The 23,464-nt window shown below is 40.1% G+C and overlaps 1 protein-coding gene across 1 annotated transcript; it reads right to left on the bottom strand.

The window, feature by feature from the left end:
• Positions 1–5,745: 5,745 nt before the first annotated feature.
• Positions 5,746–23,013, bottom strand: LOC104516937 (potassium voltage-gated channel subfamily D member 2-like). Its single transcript, XM_010161447.1, has 5 exons — positions 22,856–23,013; positions 14,414–14,512; positions 12,732–12,827; positions 7,858–8,105; positions 5,746–6,267 (listed from the first exon to the last, which is right to left on the bottom strand). The coding sequence occupies exons 1-5, from the start codon at positions 23,006–23,008 to the stop codon at positions 6,090–6,092; spliced, it is 774 nt and encodes a 257-aa protein (XP_010159749.1). The 5' UTR covers positions 23,009–23,013; the 3' UTR covers positions 5,746–6,089.
• Between the last annotated feature and the right edge of the window lie 451 nt (positions 23,014–23,464).

Below are 23,464 nucleotides of genomic sequence, written 5' to 3'. Positions count from 1 at the left end.
GGTTGAGCCCTTTTTTTTTTTTTTTTTTGTGGATCACAGCTGCATGTAGGGAATTTCACACTAGGTGATGTGAAAAAGGGCAGAAAAGAAGTCCTGCCCTTTGTCCAGGAAATCCTGATGCCTATAATGTTTTCCTCAAGGAGTGTCTGTGGAAGCTCCCTGAGCAATGCTTCAGCTACCCCAGTCCTCCCGGGGCTACCAGTGAGGTTGCCTCCATCTTCTTGTGTCAGGCTTAGAGCTCATGAAGGAACAGATACAGTAAGCAGGGCTAGGGAGATGTGTTTGACAAGTCCACAGCTTGAATTAGAGATACTGACAGCCCAGGTGACTTGTTTTAGACAGATCATGCTGGAGCTTCTGCCATCAGGGTGGGGATAGGTATGCGGTCCTTGGTTAAGACCAGGATGCTCCTACAGGGGTATAACTGGCAGTGGAGGTACGTGTGTGGTCCTTGTGTCAGTTGAGACAAGCAAGGTTGTTCATCCTGAGAAACGACAGGCTCCAGAAGGACAAGGTCTGCACGTGTCCCTGGGATCTGTCCTGTTTTCAGTGAAGCAGCTCATTGCCTCTTGTTCAGCTCAAAGAGTGAAAGGCATTTCTCACAGCTAGGCCAAGCCAGGAGACTCCAGCTCTAGGAGGTGGTAAATCAGGAGGGTGGGTTTGATGTAGCGTTTCTCCAAAACTGATGTGGTGGTGCCCTTGTTCAAGGATTGTTTGGGGTAGGGCTGCTTTGATATAGGACCAACTCCCAGCCCAGTATTTCTGGACCCCCATGACTGAACATCTGTGGTCAGGGTAACCACGCTTGGCCTTGGCTACCCAAATCCTGAGCCACTCTGTCTTTGGAGTGGGGCTAGTTCCATTAGGGGAAAGACCGTCATATCAGGGGAGAGAAAAGTATTCCCTTCCCTTGTCAGGGCCACTGGTAAGTATTCTGGGAAAGAATCCTATTTTGAGTAGCTTGCCACGTTTGCCGAAATAGGTGTCAGCTGTAAACTGGAATGCTTTCAAACCTTTTTTTCTTTCGCTGTGCTCAGGCTACGAGGTGTCTTTTTCTAGGGCTCGTTCAAAGAGTCATACAGTTGATTGACTGGGCTGCTGCGAGTCTGTTCTTTTCCTGTAGACCTTTAGGATATACATGGGAGAGAGGCTGCTTGGCAAGAGGGGAACATTCGGAGATACTTGCAGCACTGAAAACTACTTCATCCTTTTATTTCCTTTTTCCTTCAGTTTTGCAGGAGTACCTGGAGGAGAAGGGTGGTGTGTTCATTCTTTGCAGCATCAACTGTAATGAACCAAATCTTTCTTGTTGCAACAAGGAGCTGCTCTTTCATGTTTTTCACAGATTACTTAACGTCAAGGAGAGCAACTGTGTTAAAAAATGGGTCACCCCCTGCCTGCACCAGGTGTTCCCATTCAGCCCAGTGAATCACACCAGGTCGGTGGGACTCTGCCTGTAGCAGTGGGGCTCAGTAAGGCTTGCACCACGCAGTCATGACTTGAGGCTACAGGGATGCTTTTAGGAGATAAAATTCACTGTTCCCTGGCTTTGGACAAGGTACTGCCTCATCTGCCAGCAGGTCGTGTGGCAAGGCTTTTTGGAGGAGGTGTAACTATGTTTTTTGTTCTTTATAACAGTTCTTTTTGTAAAAAACAACCTGGGGATGTAAGGGAATATATGAAGAATAAACAGTAAAAAGAGAGGCTGTTGGTCACAGTGGCTAAACAGTTAAATATAATGGAGACAGCAATTTTCAAATAGTTTTTTGAAGTTTTTACCACAAAAGCATTATGTTTAATTCATGTGAGTTGCTATTATTGAAGGGAGATTGTAGCTAAAACTTGTGCATGATTGACTACATTTCTTTAAAAATAATTGTGATGTCCTAAATACTTCAGAATTTTTATGCATCTCTTGCTTTTTATTCAGCACTCCCCCAGCTTCAGTTGTTTCTTGCACATAGACGTGAAAATGGGTACCTTAAAAACAAATAGATAATGCAGGCAGGTAAGAAACAAAGGTCCCCAGGTATTTAAGTATAGCTTGCGGTCTTTGTCAGTCTTTGTTCAGTCCTGACTGCTCTTTCAGTTGCATGTTTACATATCCCATCAGCTGATAGTTACTCCAGAACAACTGAAGATCTTCAGCTATTCCCATGATCAATGGGAAAATGAATGAAGGCCCCAGAGGCAGGAAAGAGAGCATATGACCTCCCTCTCTGCCCAAAACCTGTGATTATCCTCCTCCATACCAGTTTTCTCACTGACAGCCACTCTTCTCCCTGGAGCAGCTGAGGTTGCATCGTGATTTCTGCTGTGAAAGCCTCTCGGCAGTCAGTGTCTTTCCACAGCGAGTCTACCCCAAACCTCAAATTGTAAAGTGTACATTTTAGATTTGTCTCCTGCAGCTATTTTATGGGTAGATAGTCATTCTCCTTAAAAAATGCTCTGGGGTGGTTCACAGGTATTACTGTTACCTCTTTTCCCTTCGCAGAGCAGTAAGGTCCTGGCAGAGGCGGCTGTCATGCGTGCCAGTGCCGTGGTGTACACAGCTGATATAGACCAGCATCCTCTGCACTGTCAGTTGCCCTTGGTAAGCGATCTGTGGTGTGCTGTTACCTGCTCTTACACTACTAAATGGGTTTGATCTCATCTGTGGGCTAACACTTCATCAAGAGAATTTGATATCGCACTTGAGTTTGTTCAGCAGAGCTGTTGGTGTCTGGATGTTTTGAAAACACAGCAGATGCTTTTTTTAAAGTATAGATAGGTGGAGTTCATAGTGCTGGTAATAATTTAATGCCCCAATTTTCTCTGCTGCTTCAGGCTGGGAAAGGTGATGGCCACCCACCAGAAGGGCCGCTCAGTGTTACGGAGCTGTGGCATCCTGTTGTTGGTGATCCTAGTATGTTTTAGATGCACTCATGCCTTGCCTGGGATTAGTGTTGGGCACATTTATTGCCCTTGGATTTAGTGTTCCTTTAAACTTACTAGAGAAAAAACCTCCAAGTTCCATGAATAAGTTATTGCAAAACCAGGTTGACCCGTTCAAGCATGCAGATGTTTTATTTAAATATTCCTCAAATGTCTTATTTATTCAGCATAACACGTGTGTTATGCTGCCTTCTGAAATACGATATATGACTCAAACAAAATTGTCAAAACAACAACCTCGGTTTCTTTGTATGATACACAGAAATAATTACATTTCATGTACAGTACAGATGCATTTTACACAGTCATCAACAGTCATTCACTACCAAAACAGCATTTAAATCACCTAAAACACCAAAAGAATGTGTATTTCCCAAATTCAGAATAAATTAATGATTTTGCATGTGACATATGGAAACATGAGACAGGACTAGAATTCTGCAAAATCATACTAAATTATTCCTTAAACTGCATTTTAAAAATGATGGTACGAGTTACATCAGGGGTATAACTGTTATGCAAGTGTATTGCTGTCGTGCGTTCTGTTCAGTCTGTATGAAAAAGAGAATAAAGAGTTTTTAAAAGACGCGTGACCTGATGGAGTCAGTGGGTTTCCTGGGTTCTATGTCCCAAGTGGACTTAGTAACTGCCTTTTTGCATTATTTACCTGATATAATTAATCAAGAAGTACCATGTGCCATAAAGAAGCTGTTGCAGACTGCTAATACTGAGGCAGTTTTTATATCAATAACTGTTTACCAGAAGGTGGGGACCGAGCCATTTTTCGTATGAGTAACCGTGGGTAGAAGCAGGATGCAAGTAACAACCCTGGGTCCATTCTGCTTCTCTTTTAACCTCCATTAAAACCTACATAACCCACCAGTTTTAGCAGATCTACTGCGATTTTCCAACAGGGTGAATGAGAGGAGAGCAACGGCAGGTAATCGACTTTGGCAGAGCTCCTCAGGACCACCCCTCTGGGTCAGAGGACAGCCTGTGCTTCTGCTCAGGTTTGAAAGAAATGTAAGCTCAGTTTACAATGAGTAAGTTATTCTGATCTGCAGAAAAAGTGGGAAGTTAATTGCAAATTAACCAAGCTTCCGAATAAGTAGATGATAAAAGGGTAAAGCATGACATTATGCACTCCTTTTAACTGCAGTTTAATTCTAATATGTGACATTGTTGTATTTTGGTGTATGTACTGTAGCATGACAGTCCATGATCAGTCTCTGTTGACAGGTATAAAGACCAGTATTCGTGTGCAGTAAAAAGTGTATCATCAGCAAGTTTCAGTTTTTAGTGGGTGTTTTCTCTTAATGCAAATTTTCAGGTCAGTAGAATGCTAGCAAATACTGTACTGAAACATACACTACCCAAACTATTAAATAACTGTGTTAATCGTTTATTGTAATGGCATCTAATGCACTGAGCCTTTTGATTTATATGCATACTTTTTATTATGCAGACATGCAGTTGTTTCTGATCCAGTGTTTTTCATGTGTATATGTATGTATTGATATGCACATATTCCATGTATATTTGATGTAAATGATGTATGGTATGTCATGTATATAGGAAGCATTATGATACATCTCCTAATGCACTCTCATGAAGAAAAATGACACTTTTTCATCAGGAAGGTTTCTGGTGACATCGATGTCTTTTGAAAATGAAGCCAAAAAGCCTTAACTAGAAGAGTCTTCATAGTAGCTTTTAGGCCTGCCCATGTGGTTAACTTTAAATTGAAATAAATTATATGTTTTATAGCTTTGGGATCCAATCCATTATTCTATCAGTGTTCTTAGGTAATTAAATATCTTCACATGATATAAATTCTCAAACAAATTTTAGGATGCATGTTTACAGATAATTACAAAAAGAATTTAGCCGTCTTGTTTACTGAATGTCTTTCGGTGTCTTCCAGTGTAGCCAATACGCTGGGTGCTGCAGAAAGTCAACAAGGAAGGTTTGGAGATAAGTGTTAGCTGATCCCAAAAACACCTTTGTAGTCACTGTAATTCAAAAAGGATTGATCCTGCAAGAGTACACTGGGACGAGAGGTTTGTTCTGAAAACATGGAAGTAAACAAGCTGTCTGTGGAAGAAAAGACTCTGTTGGTTCATCAGTAGCCTTGAAATCCCAGATACTACAGTAATATTGGAGTGGACAACAAACTGTCGTAGAAATAGAAGACAGTGGACAAAAAGAACAATGAATAGCGCAGTCGTGGTGCACGGTTTGGCAGTAAGGTTATTTAAATGTTTGCCATTAGAAGTTTACAGTGTGGATGAAGTTGTGTAAAATAGCTTAAAAAAAAAAAAAAAATCCTGATTCCTGATACAACAGGTGTACAATGACTTATTGCAGTTGTAACAGTACCTAGGAAGCAAGATAAAACAATAGTAAATATTGAACTAACTGAACACCTTTAGTTCACTAATGAGTGTTTGAATAAGAAATACTGCATCTTTCAAAGGGAAGTTATTTGTACAACTACCATGGAACATTAACAATCAGCTTGTTGTAAGTGCACGGAAATGCCCCTTTCTACAGTAATATTTTATCATGCCTAATCCAAAAAACAACAAAAGTAAACTGAGATCACAGCTCCAAATAATTTCAGCATGCATTATGGTTGTAGTTCTTTCAGTCAGTACAAACATATTTCTTATGAGCATTTTTTTTCTTTCATTTTTTGGATAGTTTCTCAACAAGTTTGTGGTTTATTAACAGGAAAGAAAAAAAGACACGTTATCAAAATGTTTCTTGTTGTTTTGCATTACAGGTTTGTTTCTATTTTCTGTTTTGCGTTGTTTTGTTTTGTTTTTTTTTTTTTTTTAAAAAGAGCTCTCATGTTAAGAAGAAGCATCAATGGGGACATTTCATTGTGCTCATATAGTAAGTCAGGATGGTCACAGAAGATTCCACCGTGCGTCAGTTCGGACAAGGGCTAAGAAACTCCTTTTGGTTCACACGCTATGACACCGAAACCCACAAAGTGTTTTGTTTCTCCGGGATCTTTTGCTCTGCGGCCGCTGGCGCACGCGTCAAGGGGCGTTGTTATTTCAGCTCTCTCATTCCTTGCGACTCGTTTCTCGCTGCTCGAGCTCAGCTTGCAAGTGGTCTTTATGCTAATTTATAAATAATTCCTTATTTTATAAAGCAGATACTCTGACAATGTTTCCTCCCGAATATTCGGGAGACTCTGGCCTATCATCTCCTTCGGGTGTGGTGACAGGAGGTGTCGGGATGCTAATTATTGCTGTAGTGACGTAAGGCTGCTCACAGTTTAGTTTAACGCACTCTTCCACTTTGGCATTTAAGCTGGAACGGCTGGAGGAAGAAACAGAAATCCATGAAGAAAGAAAATTCCTGTTACTGCAAACCTCTTGTGTGCCCCATCCCGCTCCCTCAGCCAGCTGTCCCCATCCTGCCCCGCTGAGCAGCTCTGGGGTGCGAAGCGGCATCAGCCCTCCACCCTGCATCCCAGCAGCAGGTGGTCCATGGCAGGCCCCCTTTCTCCCTTCCTTATGATGGTTTTTCAGCCCATCACCTTAGAGTTTCTGGACAGGGTAAGCATTTGACCAAATTTAGCACAGCCAAGGGACTTGCTCTGCAGGACAGTGGAAGCTAAGGGGTAGTCTCCATCTCCTACTGATTCCTCCATGCCATGCTTACTCAAGAACATCTTGTGTATCCTCAAGAGTACGCACGGTGTTATTTGCACTAAGTAGGGCTGAGTTAACATGTTCACAGAATTGCTGCAGTACCTCAGCATCATAAGAATCTCGTGGAACTCGGACCATTTCAAGGTGAGACTGGCATTTTCTGCTTGTGTTTTTAGCTTGATTTTTTTTTTTTAACACAAAGCTCGTCCTTTGTGTGTTCACATACTCTGTGACTGGAAGTATGGTGCAGGCAAGTCCTCTAGCAGGGGAAGGATGGATCCAGGCAGAATATTTGCAGTAAAACTAAGATGGATCGGAGCTGTGTGCTGGCCAGGAGGTCTCATTCCACAAGCTGAAAAACTTCAGTAGCTACAAGTTGCTGGATTGTTGGTGGAAGTGAAATCCAAACCCAGTAACTGTACAAAGCAAGCTACTCAAAATGTAACTTAACAAGACAATCTCTATAGCAACTAGTGCTGAAAATGCTTCTTTTTAAAACGGCGTCATGTTTGAGTTCGACAGAAAACACGTGTGAGTCTCCTGAGACCTTTGCTGTGTTTTCAGAGGTGTTGTTCAGACACACCCAAAAGCCAAACGCTTTACTCGTGAGAGTACGGAGACATTCAGTAAATTACAGACTCTTAAACTGCAATTTCCTCACTTCTGTAATAACTCCTCAAACTAAGAAATACATTTTCCTTATCCATTTCATGTTTTTTATTTGGTAGACTCTTTCTTATGACTATTATACTTAAGACTCTGGGAATCAATTTTGGTGTCTGTGCTCTGTGGAAATGCGGGGAAGTCTTATTTGTCCTATGCTACCGAACCAAGCTGTTCGAAACAGCAGGGACAGACCTTTCTTTCTCTTCCCACTGGCACATCTCATATCTGAATTGCACATTTTTCTATGCTACATTTTTCTGGTTATGTGTTTGTCCATGGCATACAATATTTGATGCTCTGTTTACGCTGGGGTCCCTGGATACTATTCCCTGCAAATAGTACAGAGTCGTTTGTGGGGAAGGCAGAAATGGATATAGAGTATATATAGAGAATATATAACTATTCTGTTATCTGGGATTAAGCTTGGAGCAAACTAAGCGCAGGATGTCTCCGTCCTAGTGTCCACTCTTGGATGACTACTTGACTTTCATCTTTAGCCTCACAGCCTGCCTGCAGAGGCCACAACGCCTGTACATCTCTAAGGAAGAAAGGGGCTTCAGCTCTTGGTGGGCTGGAGCATGTGAAGTACCTGTTAGACAGAGGTGTCCTCTCCACACATCTGATCTGGATGGTGCTGAGCTCTTGTACGCTGCCCGGGCGGCTGCCAGTGATGGTGGTGTTTGGGATGCGGTAAGTCTTTTTATGTCTTCGCGAGCAGCAAGTGCTGGTAACACCTTGTTGAGACGAGAGAGAGGGGCTGTGGCTGGGGGGTCTGTTGACTGTGGAAACCTCCATACAGCTCTCTTCATAGACTTGCTCATCCACAAACTCGTGATTCTAGCCCAGAGGAATCCAACAAAGGGACAAAGAACACACAGAAAGATAATTAAAGTGAACATTGTAATCATGATTGTTTAAAAGCTTAAATTAACACAACCGAATAAACTGGAAAAGTTAGACAGCTTATTCTTGATTATAGTGTTTAGCCCATATTAGCCTGGGCTGAATACCAATACAAATGCAAACGCTGGAAGAAAACACTCAGACCTCTAAATAAGAAAAATTTAATCCAAATTATTTTGTAAAATAGCACGTAATTGTGATGTCGTTTGCATTATAAATATCTCTATAATCTATGAAGTGCCACAAAACAGGGGATTATGCTTATTAATAAAAATGCAAGTGGTGCTTATGTAAATGCTCTAAATGTCATTTAGAAATAAATAAGATTTATTGTATTGAACTATAATAAAATAAGAATCATAAATATTTTCCAGATCAGTTTATAAAGTCCTGATTAATTACATATTAGGAATCAGGATCTTAAACAGTGTGTCAAGGCATGCATCTATGTAAAGAAAAAGATGCCATTAAGTAGAAGTTTTGATTAGAGGAGATGAGACAGTTATTTGAAAGCATCCAAAAAGTTCCTAATTACTGTAGACAGATGTATTAAAATCAGTTTAGAAGACAAAACATTTAGTTAAACGAAGTAGTCTTTATTCATGCAGTCTTTGCTTAATCCCAGCATAGACAGTAGTTGTACAGGCTTGTCATAGAGCTGCATCCAAACTCAAGCAACCGGCTGGTTTACACTGACTTGGTAGGTGATTGGGGAATATTTCACACATAGCCGTGATTTCCACGTTATCTTTGTGTGCGTAAGAGTGTGAAATAGTGATGTTGGGCTGGGGCTTGGAGGGGCGAGAGTATTTACAGTCATTTTAAAACAGCAGCACAAACTAAGCAGAGATTTAAATGTGTCCATGCGCAGTTGGAGAAAGCATCCTTTTAAAAAAAAATGAAATCTTTCCACTTACTGCTGGAATCAGTTGGCATATCCTGAGAATGAGCATTTTTTGGGATGTTTTATGCTCTACTCAGTCTCGTCCACTTAAAGTTTGTTAGCCTGCTGTGTCTTTGTGTGTTAGAATGAGAAACACTATTTTTTCCCCTGAAGAATGATGTGTTAATTGGAAAGGTGCTGATATTTTCCAGGAGAATTACAATAGAGTGCTAATATAAAATATGTGAGCAAAGTAAATAGAGTAACAACTGTAGCCAAGTGCTTCCGACAAATGGAAATACCTTTTATAGTCATTTTTATTTCCATTTCTTCTGTTTTTCACTCAGACATAAGTTTGTGTGGAAATGAGTGATGTTGAAAAATACCAATTTCAAGTGACATGGGAAGAAAGAACTTGCTTGAAAATTGGCTTCTGTAAGGCATATGTCAGTCACAATCAAGACTTTGAATGTGATCACACAGTGGACATAAAATTCAGGGAGAAAATGACCTAATCACCATCCTTAGTTTACATTCAGTGGCTTGCAGTCTGCTTGCCAAGAACTCTGCTAATTTTCCAACTAAAAGTAATTTTGTCCGTCCTAAAACTTTTATGGAGGAACCAACAAGAATTCAATTTGTAGGTTCTATTAAAAAGGGTTGACTGAACTGACTGAACTTTTAATATAGACTAGAAGCATTTTGAAATGATATAATGGCTCATGTTAATATATTTGATTATACTTATTAATTAACTGTTCTTAAATCAGCTAAAAGTAGCCTGTAAAATGCAACTTCCAGTGCAATTATTTTCATTACTAATGTAATGTTCACAGAATTCCATAATATTGCCTACACTGAATTTTTTAGAGTGGAAGAGCTTATTCCATTGACTTTAAAATGCCAGATAAGAGAAAATGTACCTTTGCTTATGAGGAGCGACTGAGGGAACTGGGCTTGTTTAGCCTTGAGAAGAGGAGGCTGAGAGGAGACCTGATCACTGCCTACAACTCCCTGAAAGGAGGTTGTGGAGAAGTGGGTGTTGGTCTCTTCTCCCTAATGACAGATGATCGGACGAGGGGGAATGGTCTCAAGCTGTGCCAGGGGAGGTTTAGATTGGATATAAGGAAGAAGTTCTTCACCGAAAGGGTTATCACGCACTGGAACAGGCTGTCCAGGGAGGTGGTGGAGTCACCGTCCCTGGATGTGTTTAAGAGACGGGTGGATGAGGTGCTGAGAGATATGGTTTAGTGGTGGACAGATACGGTTGGACTGGATGATCTCTAAGGTCTTTTCCAACCTAGTGATTCTATGATTCTATGCTTAGTATCATCTGGACTGATGCTTATACCAAAGGATATTTCAAAGGATGAGGCAAGGCTATGAAGGCTGTTATATCATGAACCAACAACTTGCCAGATTTCACAAGCTGAGGGCCCAAAATTTCAAATTTTCACTAAAATTTTAGGAACGTATGATCTGATGAGGCAATTGCAGCATATAACTTGGAACCCCTGCATACATTTTGTGTACATATGTCATATGAATCTCACTGCTAGTAACAGGACCCAAGAAACAAGGGAAAAAGAAAGTAGATTCTGTACAGATTTAGGAAACAAGATAATACTTGCTTTATCTATTTATTCCCCCTTTTTTTTTTTTTAATACCTCTGTTTAAAAAAAGAAAAAATAAAAGGCTTACATATTCCACCATTATGTTTAAAGGAAATATGAAACTTTGGGAGCCCACTCCAACTCCCACCACAAGAACAGAATTGTTTTCCATGATTTCTATGAGAGTTTGACAAGACCTGTGGCTACTACTGGGGTTTTAAAATATGTTTGTATTGTTCAATGTGTAACAATTTTTAAGTACAATTGTACAATTTTTCCAGTACAAAATGTCTCCAAAATGTTCCAAAAGGACCTAGCCTGAATCTTGGCAAGGAAACCACATTATACTTTGAACAGGAAGCAAGACATTTTGTCCTACAGTACATTATATAAAAATGAAGACTCCAAAAGTAAGAAGTGAAGACACAAGCATCTGTGAGATGACATATTACTGTTGAAGTGATGTAACAACCATATACATATACATGCATCGTATTTTAATTTAGCAATGTCTCACGGGGGAAAAGTTTTAATCTCTTTTTTTTTTTCTTGAGAAATTGCAGTAAGTCACATTGATCTCCATCAAAAATACCAGAAGCATTACTGGATCTTTTCATGAAAATCTAATAGTAGACTATAAAGATAAGACAAAATAGCATTAAGTTCCACTATGTATAGAAAACTTAAAGGGAAATCATATAATTTTTTACATGCAACTGGAACTTATAAAACCAGATGTAAATTTGTAAATAGTGGTTTAATGGAGGTGGGTGTTGGTCTCCTTTCCCAAGTAACAAGTGGTAGGATGAGAGGAAACAGCCTGAAGTTGCAATGGGGCGGGGTTTAGATTGGATATTAGGAAAAATTTCTTCACTGAAAAGGTTGTCAGGCATTGGAGCAGGCTGCCCAGGGAGGTGGTTGAGTCACCATTCCTGGGGGTATTTAAGAGATGTACAGATGTGGTGCTTAGGGACATGGTTCAGTGGGACTTATCAATGTTAGGTTAATGGTTGGACTCGATGATCTTAAAGGTCTTTTCCAACCTAAATAATCTTCTATGACTCTATGATGTTGACTAACAGACCTACAATATGAGGTAAATTCTTCATGGCAGTGTAATCCCCACAAAATATAAAAATACAAGGATATAATTTTAGTGTGCCCTATATGAAATTCCCAAATATTAAAAGATTAAATTCAATATAACTAATATTTATATTCTTAGTTTCCTTGGGAAATGATAAAAGAGGAAACAAGATAAATTTAGGGATGATTAGGGTTATTGCTGTGATGGTATCTGTCCAGAATTATACTATTAATAAACATGGCAGTTATTACTGAATCACAACTCTGCTCTAGTTTACTATCCTTTATGGCTGTATAATTAATTATTCAGGTATTGACCAGGGAAAAATACAGACAGCACATAATAAGTAGCCCTTTTGATTTACAGGGAGTTTCAGATCTAGATGACTATATTTGGACTGTTATGAATTGCAACATCAATTTCTACAGGGACCTCAGTGTCTGAACTGAAGCCAAAAGACTGAAGCTTTGCACCTGTGTCTGGATTAAGCACTTGAAGTTTCAAAATAAGATGCTCGGGGATCCTCTTTTACAGTCACTTCAGTGAGAATTGCATTCATGTCAGAGGAAACACTCAGCAATCATCCCTGTACAAAAGACCAACATTTGCTTGGGCGAAAACCTGCCTTGACTGCACTGAGTATTGAATGTGTAAGTATTACAAATTGTGTTTTATGAACTGTAGTGCAGAAAAGTGTAAATTATATGAAAACCATACTGAAGGTCACATATACAGCTTGGCTATACTGGTGTCATCTCACTGACACCAGTGTCTTTCACCCAAGATGAGGCTCTCATCAAGGATCTCTCTGTTATTTATATGCAGCGGCTGTAACGCCTTAAAATAAGATAAAATGGCTTTTCTTCCCAGCTAACTGCTTTCATATAAAGACTTATTAATTAGAAGAAATAACTGCAAACATTGAAAACTAGGCTGGTGTTGGAATTCACAGGAAAACACAGTTCTTTTTTCTTACCGTAGTTTTTTCCAGGCAGTGAAGCAGGTGGTGGTGCTGCGTTTCAAAGGAAGAGCCAGATTTGCTAACAAAGGCCTGTTCTTCTTCACTGGAGGACTGTTGATACATAGAACTCCGTATTATTCTCACCTCTGAATGAGAGGGCTCTTACCCAAATATTTGATCAGAACTAATTTAGATTGTACACGGTAGCGTAACTGCAATGCTGCTTCATCTACACAGTATAACCCAAATTATTTTGGACCTCACTTCTATTTTGCATGTTTGTTTTTTAATCAAAATACTTTCTTTCCTTCCCTTGCACCTCATTTTAAATGTTTGCATCTCAGGTCTTTTATGCATAGTTGGACTAGTACAATTTACAAGTGCAATCAACACGCACGCTTTGAATGTTGAATCAACACATGCTTAAAATTATCATAAATCTAAGTGACAGTAAATATTTTTTTTTTTCCTGGGAATGTTCCTCATTTGAAGGAAATTAGACATAGTTGTCCTCCTGGGATCATTTCATAGCACTAAAGAATTTGTGGTATTGCTGCTTACACACAAATTCATGTCAGTGATCCCAATCTGCTGAGTTTGCAAAGCGTATAGCAGATGTTACTGACACAGAATGAAGAATTAAGTAGAAAGCATCCACTGTTTATTAATTGCTTTCATAATTACTCACCAGAAAGCAAAAAAATAAAAAAAGGGAAGGAAGTGGGATAATAGGAAAGATTAAAATTCAACTTTGTGATATTTGAAAGCTGCATAGCAATTAAGCTATTTGGTGTCTTTTTAGCTCACAGATCTGAGTTCTTTCAAGCAGAAGAGGAAACGAGGGCTCTGACTGCTCATCTTTTGTGCTAGACCGGCTGGGTGGACAGACAGCTACTTCCTCCTCTCCTGGCTATAGGTTAGAGTCTCCGGCTTTTTAACATGTATTGAACAGAAAGGGCATAGAGGAATGAAAGCCTTCCTGTATCCCTCAGGGAATTGCCTCCATGCCAGAAAATGGCAGGGATTGCAAAACACTGTGTCTTCAGTCTTTCTCAGCTGGCTACATCTCCAAGCAGCCCAGGGGCTGTCTCCGGCAGCGTGGGTCACAGTGGATCCCTGTCCCAGCTGCTGCCTGGGGTCCCGCTGCTGCTCCTGGCTTACTCGCCAGGTGTAAGGGGGGAATTCACTTCAGGTAACCAGAGATTTCAATACCTTTGAAGTAATCACCAAGATTCTCCTTAGAGCAAAGTAGGTGCTTCCAGGGAATGCTTTTCATTCTGTAACACCCCTCTGTGCAGATGGTACCCTGGAGCTACCTCTTGCCCTCACTGATGATGAAATCTGGGTTTCTCACCCATGTTTTACCTGTCCAAAGCCAAATGAGATAAATCCATCCTACCTCCTAAGAGGCAAAAGCTCTGTACTTTCTTAGTGAGGTCTTCTACAGGATCTACCTTTAAAAATGTGGGTTATGTTTGAATCCAGGATTTCTATCTGGCCATTTCCCTCATCTTTTAATACCCTGTCATCGACTCTTGTAAACTTCTTTTAACATTAGTAATTGTCCAATTTATCCTTCCTTAATCTCACTCTAAAGACAACATTGGCTAAAGACCCAAGTTGACTTGCCCTGGTGAAAAACGGAATAAGCTACTGCTGGGCTGTTTCTCTGGAGGTGGAGGATATAAAAACATTACCTGCTGCAGCTGGTTACTCAGTAAGCCATTTCGTTTGCTCTGCATGTAGGCATTAGCACTCCCACTCTTTGCTGCACGAATTCGAGCAAGTCTGGCTTTCTGCGTAAAAAGACAAAAGGAAGAGTGTCACTTGTACACGTATCCATGATTGTGTTTATCTAAAACTGCTAATTGGAATCAGCTGCTTATGAATACCAATACCGTAACCACAGGAAGGCTGCATTGCATGTGTCATCCAGGTGGAGCAAAGCATAAGTGCCTTCCTATTTAACATGCAAATGACACAAATTTTTATTTGTTTGCATGTATCAGCTAATAAGAAAAATGATTTTGGAGAAGGGATTAGGCAGAGCAGCATGTGAGTGCCTCCTGTTTTCTTGCATTGCTGCAACTGTGCCACTCTTTATGCCTCAGGGACGAGGAAGATGGGCATCCATCTCAGCTGCTCCTGCAGTGAAAATCTTTTTAAAGGAGAAGAAATGGTTCAGAAAAGCATAATATTTCAAGTGCTGTGAGCTTGTTTCTCAGAGCCTTCTGGATTTTCAGAGCAGCAAAATGTGATGGTGTTTTTTATGCTGTCTCCCAACTATCTTAATGAATGCTTGCCAGGCCTTTTAAAAGACTTTTTACCTCCTCATGGTTATTGGTATAATCAGACTTAATACTTGTCATCATTGGTCATAATCTGTCCATAACCTGATTTTTGAGCCTGCAGACATCAAATTGCTGGGAGAGACCTGAGATTTCTCAGGTGAGCTTCCTTGCTTGTGAAGGTGACTTTCATTCCAGTGCAGATGATGGCTCTCATCCCAGAGTAGAAGGTAGCTCATGAGTGAAGGACACTTTGCATCCACTGCACACAGTTAAAAGCCAGCATCAGGGGGAAGCACAAAGAAAAGATTCTTTCAACTAGTAATAAGGAAAACAGAAGTTTTATGGGATTTCTAGGATGGCATCCTGGTTCTGGAATTTTTGTGGCTCGTTACATGTGTAAAAGGCAGTCTGGGCTTATCTTCATGCGTTGGTTTCTGAATCTGAAAGCCAAATGCTGAGCAGCATCTGGAGTTGAATGGCTGCTGAAGCACAGAAGGAGACACAGGGAAGATCTTAAAAAACTGACTTTGATATATCAGTAGGGATTTTAATATCTGATAATTAGTCAGTATTTTTGGAAAATAGAGGGAGTCTTACCCGCTCCCCTCAAGCACCCCAAATTTCTGTGGCATTAAATGTCAGCATGAAATGATTGAGAATCCTTGAACACTTAGAGAGGGAAGCAACCTGGTCACTGCAGCCGCCAGATCTCTCTGGCATGATTAATAATTAACTGACTATGAGGAATGACTCAACACCATGCTGCTTTGCACTCACAGCCTCAAACTTGCAGATCTTCTCAGCAGCAAGCCAAGAAATTCATGACAGCTAACAGCAAACATGGCTAGAATCTGACTTATAGGTCCTGTATTTATTATCTTTTAATTGTTCTGAAAGAAAATAAGATGATGTGGTGTACATCACTGCGTCAAAAAGCTCACATAGGATGCTGTTGTGTTTGCTTTCACTGATTTTGTGAAATACTGGCCATTTTAGAATAACGGGTTTGTTTGTCGCCTTCCTTGGTGCACACAGCCTTTCCAGCTATGCACCAAACGCACCTTATTCCAGTGGTAAGGTGCAAAGTGCCAAGATCACCTGCACTGTGTCTCTGCACAGTGCATAACAGTATATATCTCTTAAACAGTGTATATATCTCTTAAACAGTGTATATATCTCTTAAACAATGTATATCTGTTCACATGGAAGGGACACCTGCAGCCCCACACTCTGTCACCTGGGCAGGTCCCCAGAGACTGCACTGGGGGTACATGTCCAGTTAGGGGTCTCTCGTGAAGCCCTACAGTGGGGGACACCAGCCATGGGCAGCTCGGCGTGCTGCCATGAGCCACCCAAGAGGGCAATGTGCTGGGCTGGCCTGGGGTCCCCAGGAGCTGACCAGGGAGGGAAGCAGTTGGCAGTTCCAATGCTCCAGGCTCCAATGGAGTCCTTGGTGGCACATCCAGGGCCAACCATGTGGTTAGGGATAGGTTCTCAGGGATGACAATTAAAAATCCCCTTGGGCAGACAAAAGATCAGTTGATTTCCAGGTGGAGCTCTTCAGGTGCAACCCCAGCGTGATGGGCTGAAGGCTGGGCGAAGAGCTATACCTGCACTGCAGAACAGTCATGGGCTGGGACATGTGCACTGGTTATGTTCTTAAATATATTAAAGGACTCTCTTAGCACTACTCTTTAGCCTTAGGAGCTCGAGATGCTTTTCAGATGCTTTTGCAGGGTGCAACATGGAGTCCCATAAATAAGTGATTTTAGTCACAATTTTTTTAGCTGTGGTACTTTTCAGTGTGCCCGTTAAAAACGGAGATGCATCAGATTTAATGAACAAACATTTTACATACATTAGTTATGCTTTTCCTTTTAGCATGCATATTCATTTTCTCTTTCAGCGATTGAATTAATAATTATTGTGCAACACCATTTAATAAAAAATATAACGGTTCATCAGACTATCTTAATATATCAATGTGCTACAACACATATAGTATGATGGTTGTGCTTTCCATCTGAAGATTTCAAATTGCTTTACAAATATGAATTTATTACATCTTAGGAAGCTTTTGTGAGGTGCAAAGTAATAGCTTACATTTTTTCTAGCAGAGACTCATTCAGATGGCCTGAATTTACATCATTTACCAAAGAGAAGAAAATAAATCTATTACCAAGACAGGAACCAGATATTGTGGCTTCCTTGCTTATAGTTCATCTTACAGAAAATGCTCCTGAAACTGGAAGTGTTTACAAATCTGTTGCAACGATAAGATTTCTTTTCAGTGCTTCTGCCTGATTTATATCAGAGCACGTAGCATGAGTAGTCTAGTGACTCCTCACATTTCCTATCAAGGAATCATTAAAAGCTCATGTCAGCAACAGGATTTTAAGGGCTGTGCACTGGGAATTGAATTCCCATGAAGGACACCAAAATGATGTGATGACATCAGGAAAACTGTGAATACAGAAGAGTGGTATTTTCCTTTAGCCTGCAAACTGCATTTTCTGCCATGTACAACAGAAAAGGGAGTGATAACTGCCCCTTTCAACCACTGCAAAGCCCTCACTAACTCTCCCCTTTCATGTAGTATCTAGCAAAAAAAGAAAGGATTAAGTTCTCCGGCAGCAGATTATCCTCTCTGCTGTGAGGTATTCCCCGTTAGCCACTGAATGTGAAACTTTGATTTTGGTAATTTTTACATTGTCTAGGACTGAAGTACAATTCTCTTACTTATTCTGATGAAATTCCACATTAATCATCTCATCTGAAACCTCCTAAAGAAAGAGATGATCAACTCTAATTCTTAGTGCATCCCATGTATTTGCACTGAGTTTCTCTTTTGAATGAATCGCTTTTTTATTCCAGCTTCAAATTCTACAACTTGGAGGTGGATCCTTGTCTATGGCTGCATTTGTAGAAACCTTACAAAGAGAATTCATTGTTATTCAACAACAGCTAGCTCTGTCAGTTTTTGAAATATAAACATTTATTTTCACAAGGTTTTAAATAGTGCTAAGTGTAGCACTGGGGGGTATTTACAGCATCCAGCTTTTAACACTCAAGTTGCTCTTAGCTGTCCAGCTGCATTAGGAGAGAGATTTTACCAGGAACACTTTAGGGCAGGCCTTACTGTGATGCTGGGAATCACTTTTGGCAAGAGCCTCTCTTCAACTTGCTGTGCAAGAAGCCTGGGTGAATTAATAGTTAGATAGCTCCTGTTGTCTCACCACTGCTGCTCTCCAGACTACTTAATTATCTTATTATGAAATCTCAAAAATTAGTTGTTACTTAACTTATATTTATTATTTTTTAATGATCTTGTACAATTAAAAGATAAGAATTCCTTCAGGGCAGTGAGTGAGCAGCTGGGTGGTGTTTAGACCAATGGCCTAAATAATCCAAAAATCAGTTAAATTGTTTTTTATAACATCTTTAATTTGGCCTTTCATAAATCCATTCTATATGTTTTCTTTCAAATGAAAAATCAAACCCACATTTCACGCTAATTTTCAGTAATTGCAAATAATTGACTTCAAATTAGCTAGCAATAATTTATAGGATGTCAGCATGCAGTAGAGAAGAAAATGCTGTTTACTCTGTACATTAATGGATATGGAATTAAATAAGGTTGATATATATGGTGAGTCGTGCCTTGCTTTCACAATTTATTCAAATCATTGTTCAGTAAACACAAGTTTTACGTGCCTTTGTGGTAAATTCAAAAATCCTGGGTAAGTTATTCTGTTAGTTATGTCTCTGCAACCCCACTGAGATTAATAGCCTATCTAATTTAAAGAAGTCATAATGGCTAGCAGGGTTCCCTACTGCAAGTGTTCAGCTCTAGACTGCCAGGTGCTGTTAAGCATTTGTTGCAATTTATCCTAGAGCTATTTATATTTATCTAGTAACTATTTATTCATAACTTGACAGATAAATACATCATGTACAATCAATAAATAATAAAGCCAAGCCAATCTTCAGGATATATTTTGCTATGTAAAGGTAGAAGACCATACTCACATGAAAGATTCAGGTTGAATTTTATGTATGAAGTCAGATTTTAGAACTGATAGTTGTTTTCAGTCTTCTGTTGAGGCACCATGCAAAGTCACTCTAGGGAGAAAGTGCTTGGGCAACTAAAATTAAGGCTCCTCCAGTTATCAGGTAATGTACAATAATGGGCAGATGGACCCACACTTAGGACTTGCTGGCTAAGCAAGTACAAGGTTCTTCCCTACAAACGGCGAGGAATGCTTCATTCAGGTTGAGGAGGACATTGTCATCAGAAGACCTGCTGCGGCATGTTGGAATGGAGCAGACACCTGTTCCAGCAGGGCAGCTATGCCTCCTTCTTTCCCTTCCCTGTCCTGATAGTCATTCCAATGAATCTGTCACTGTGAGGGTCTACCTGTATCTTAATCTTTTATTCCTGTCAAATATGGAATAGGAAATTGTATCCAAGCTTACCTAAACCTATCTTTTTTTTTTCTTTCCTGTGCTTTCCTTTCCTTTCCTTCTTCTTCCTTTACTTTCCTTTATATATGGACCAGTCACAACACATCTGTCATAACTTTGCCACCTGAAGGCACTGATGGGCAACCAAAATAACTTGGCCTCTTGAAGTTGTCTCTAGCTGAGAAAAGCTCCACAAATAGGATTCTTCAAAACTGTCTCAGTTGTGACAAATCTTGAGGAAAAACCATAGTAAGAATACAGGGAATAATTAGTTCTGCCCTGAATTCCAGTATCTATTTTGGATTATTTATTTATTGTCAGGATGGGTCAGATCCTTGGACCTTATTATCTGACAGAACAAAATATTCTATCTATTTTACTTTGTTTTCATCTCCTTTTTGTTTATATTGAGGTCTCTCTTACAACAATGTATTTCCATCGTTGGAAGCAAGAACTTCCTTCAAAATGCATTCAAAATGAGATGGTATATAAATAATTTTCTCTCTTCCATCTTCTCCTGAACATTAATGTGCATCATCTTTCTGCCAAAAAGAAACAAACGGAATTGTCTAATCTTGAATAACTGTGCAGAATTCAGTAAATGCATATACTGATGGTCACATGGCTCTTGAACAAGCCTAATATAAGTGACGACATTTTTCTGCTGAAAATTGCCTGTGCTTCTTGGACTAGATTTCAGCTCTTCACCGGAGAACTTTCTCTTGAGTTTCCTTACAGACCAAATATTTTGCCCTTTCTGAAGACTAACTTGATTAAACTTCTGTATGAAGTATCGATAAAGTAAGTTGCAGAATTCAAATATACAACTCTCAGTTAGGTGGAAGCTGTTGTATCCAGCAGGAGGTACCCTCGCCTGCGGGAGTTCATGCTGTGCTCCGTGAAACAGCACCTTGCTTCAAGCTTATATTCTTCAGCTTTAGAGAATCGAAATAAGGTTGGTGCCTCAGGAAACATTTATTTTAGAAAACTGTATAGCTTCTATTGTATTGAACGAAGGAGAAATTTCAGACTTCAATGATGTGACCTCTTTGCTTGAATATTTTTATACAATGCAGTAGAATCCTCCTGTGAAATGCAAGGCTATACTTCATAGCTAAATATTGCTACATATAGGCTACAGAGGACCCAAGAAGTGTTTTATGTTTTTTTTTTTTTATTTCAGTCTGTCAAAGCAATACTCAGTTCAACATCTCAGTCATTTTAGATTGACAGAGATTAGCTTTGCAATGGGAGATATCAATGAAACACACATCAAGTGCTAAGTTAATCAGACCTCAAAGACAGTTTCTCCAAACCAAGAAGGGCATAAACATGGTCAGAGGAAGTCTCTCATCCTTATTGTTGGCATTGTTCTGTGGAACAGAGGAAAAGATGCTTGGCAGGATTGCCATTCATCACTTCATATTCCTGTTTGAAACATACAGTGAGCTCACTGTTTTGCAAGTCAGTTATTAACTCAAGCAGTTTCTATTCAGGAAGAGATTATGGGGAATATCAACCAGTCTGACAATCTAATTTTTGAAAGGTATTTTCTAATGTCCATCTCTTTTTTCCCTGGCAAGTGTAAAGCAGGCATAGAAAACTTTGTTTCGTGACATTCAGTAGGAGACAGTTTCTATCTGAAGTAAGGCTGGTTGTGTCTGCAGTTCTTATGAAAGCTCAGAACAGGCACATTGATTGCTAGGATCAAGCAGATCTGTTATCCATGACTGGCGCAATGCTCGGAGGCACAGTAATGAAGCACTGTGTTCTGGCTGATACATGCTGTTCTTTCTCTGTCCGCTGCCATTATGCAAACAGAAGTGGATAAGCTCTTGAGAAAAACAACGGAATGTAGAAGTGACGTATTCTCTGCGTGTTCCAGCTGTGGGATTGGGGAATGAGCATCTGGAACTAGCACATGGGACAAAAGGGTGGGTGGAATTAGTAGGGTAGGTAAGGTATTATATTTGGATCACTGAAGCAGCATATATTTGATATCAGTTTTCTAGAAAGGTGTGATCTTTCTGTGCCAAGTCTGATTTCTTTTATGGCCATTTTCCCCATCTGACAGTGTTCTTTGGAGATGTGGCCATTAAAGGGTACAACATCTTAGCCTGAGCCTATCCATGGCTTTCTGGTCATGTATCTATCTTGTTTCTCCAGATTTTAAGATATTTTGGGAATGTTATCATTGTGTACATTTACTTCATTTCTATGAAGAGATCAGTCAAAATGGTGACCTTTCTGGTCAAAGGCCATAAATAAACACACAAACATTTTATATCTCTACACCTGGTGCTGCTGTGTATATGAGGCAGATGCAACTTGGGGCATCCTGTACTCCCTGGTCGATGTATGTAGTCCCCAGCCGTGGCCCGCCTGCTCGCCTCTGCGAGCAGTGATCCTGCTCTCCCTCAGCCACTGGAGACTCAGGGCTTCTGAAGGGAGACCATGGGGCCACAAAAAGCTCAAGTGCTGACACCTCAGCTTTGGAAAGGTCTGTATTGCATCCAGAGCCTTCTGATGCCACTGGCAGAAGGTTGTGCATCTCTGCTCCCTTATCAGGGTGTCAGGTGCCAGTGAAAGCTATCTGAGCTGCTTCACATTGTAGGGCTGGGTGAAGTGGATCAGGACTAGTGTTTTGGCAGTGATGTGGAAATGAAGGTGACTGCCCAGGCATGGCTGCATCTCCCCTGATAAATAGTTCCTGCTGGCTCCTGACCGTGCCCGTATGTGTCAGGGAGGGAAACTGTTTTGTTGTAGATCTGGTGGATCTTTTAGTGAGAGAGTCAGCAAATCAAGGAATCTGGAAAAAACAACTTTTGTTTTCAGGCTTTCCTCATTAAGCTCTTTTTCTGAAGTTTTTTAAGCAAACTGGAGCTGAGGAGACAAGTTCCCCAATAATGAGATTCCCCAGAGACTGAATCTGGGAATTAAACACATGGATTAGTGAAGCAAGCTGTTAGGATAGACATTAGAAATCATTATTAGTGTTGGGGTTGGTTTTTTTTTTAGTCTTCCCCCCTCCCCCTCCTCAGAAGACTGGTGGAAAGAAAGTCTGCTTGAAAAACAGGAAAATCTTCAGTGGGTGGGACTGCAGCTATTGACTGAAAATACTAGATGTGGTTTAACATGTAGGATGAATTGCTGCAATAATAGATGTGTAAATTTTGACAGAAAATATAAATGAACCATTTTTGTTCGATTTTTTTTCCCACTAAAAATAACACAGTATTTGCATTTAGGACATGGGCTAGGCATGTAGCACATACATAATAGTCCTTTTGCCAAGAAAAAAAAATACTTTGAAGATGCTCAGCATATAGGAAGTCATATTTTATCTACTGTTCAACAACAAAAGGAGGGAAATTAAGAGCTCACCTTTTGTGCCCTGCGCTTGTCTGCTCGTTGATTCTGGTGATAGATACGGCTGAAGTTGGAGACAATTACAGGAACTGGCAGAGCAATGACCAAGACCCCACTCAGGGAGCATATTGAACCAAAAATCTTGCCAGCTATTGTCTTCGGCACCATGTCACCATATCTGGGTTAAAGAAACCAAAACACTTAGTAAAGAAAAAATCTCTTATAATTAGTGAATTTCAAGATGAATTAATTTCACAATAGATTTTACTTCTCTTGCAAATAATACCTGCAGCATATAATTAATACTTTATACACATATGAATACATATATCGCATGCCCAGTGTTGTGCACGTAGACATTTAATTTGAAGATAATGGCTATCCTGTCCATCAACATGTAGACATCTGTGTTTTACCTGCTGTAGTCTTCCCAGACTGCCTCTATTGCAATGGAGAGAGTGTGACCTTGCTAAGGAAAGAAAAATCGGTGTTGAAGTTAAGTCCTTACTCTGCTTGTTGGAAGAACTCATCACTTTCCATCGGCAACATCCTACGGAGACCACTTGGTAAGTTAGATGCCGAGCTGAATAATCCGTTGTCTCACTTAGGTTGACATACTACTTT

This window comes from Eurypyga helias, unplaced genomic scaffold, assembly GCF_000690775.1.
Source record: "Eurypyga helias isolate BGI_N326 unplaced genomic scaffold, ASM69077v1 scaffold6031, whole genome shotgun sequence".
Taxonomy (NCBI): domain Eukaryota; kingdom Metazoa; phylum Chordata; class Aves; order Eurypygiformes; family Eurypygidae; genus Eurypyga; species Eurypyga helias.
The sequence above is the reverse complement of the archived record's forward strand: the minus strand, read 5'-3'. Positions and strand labels throughout refer to the sequence as shown.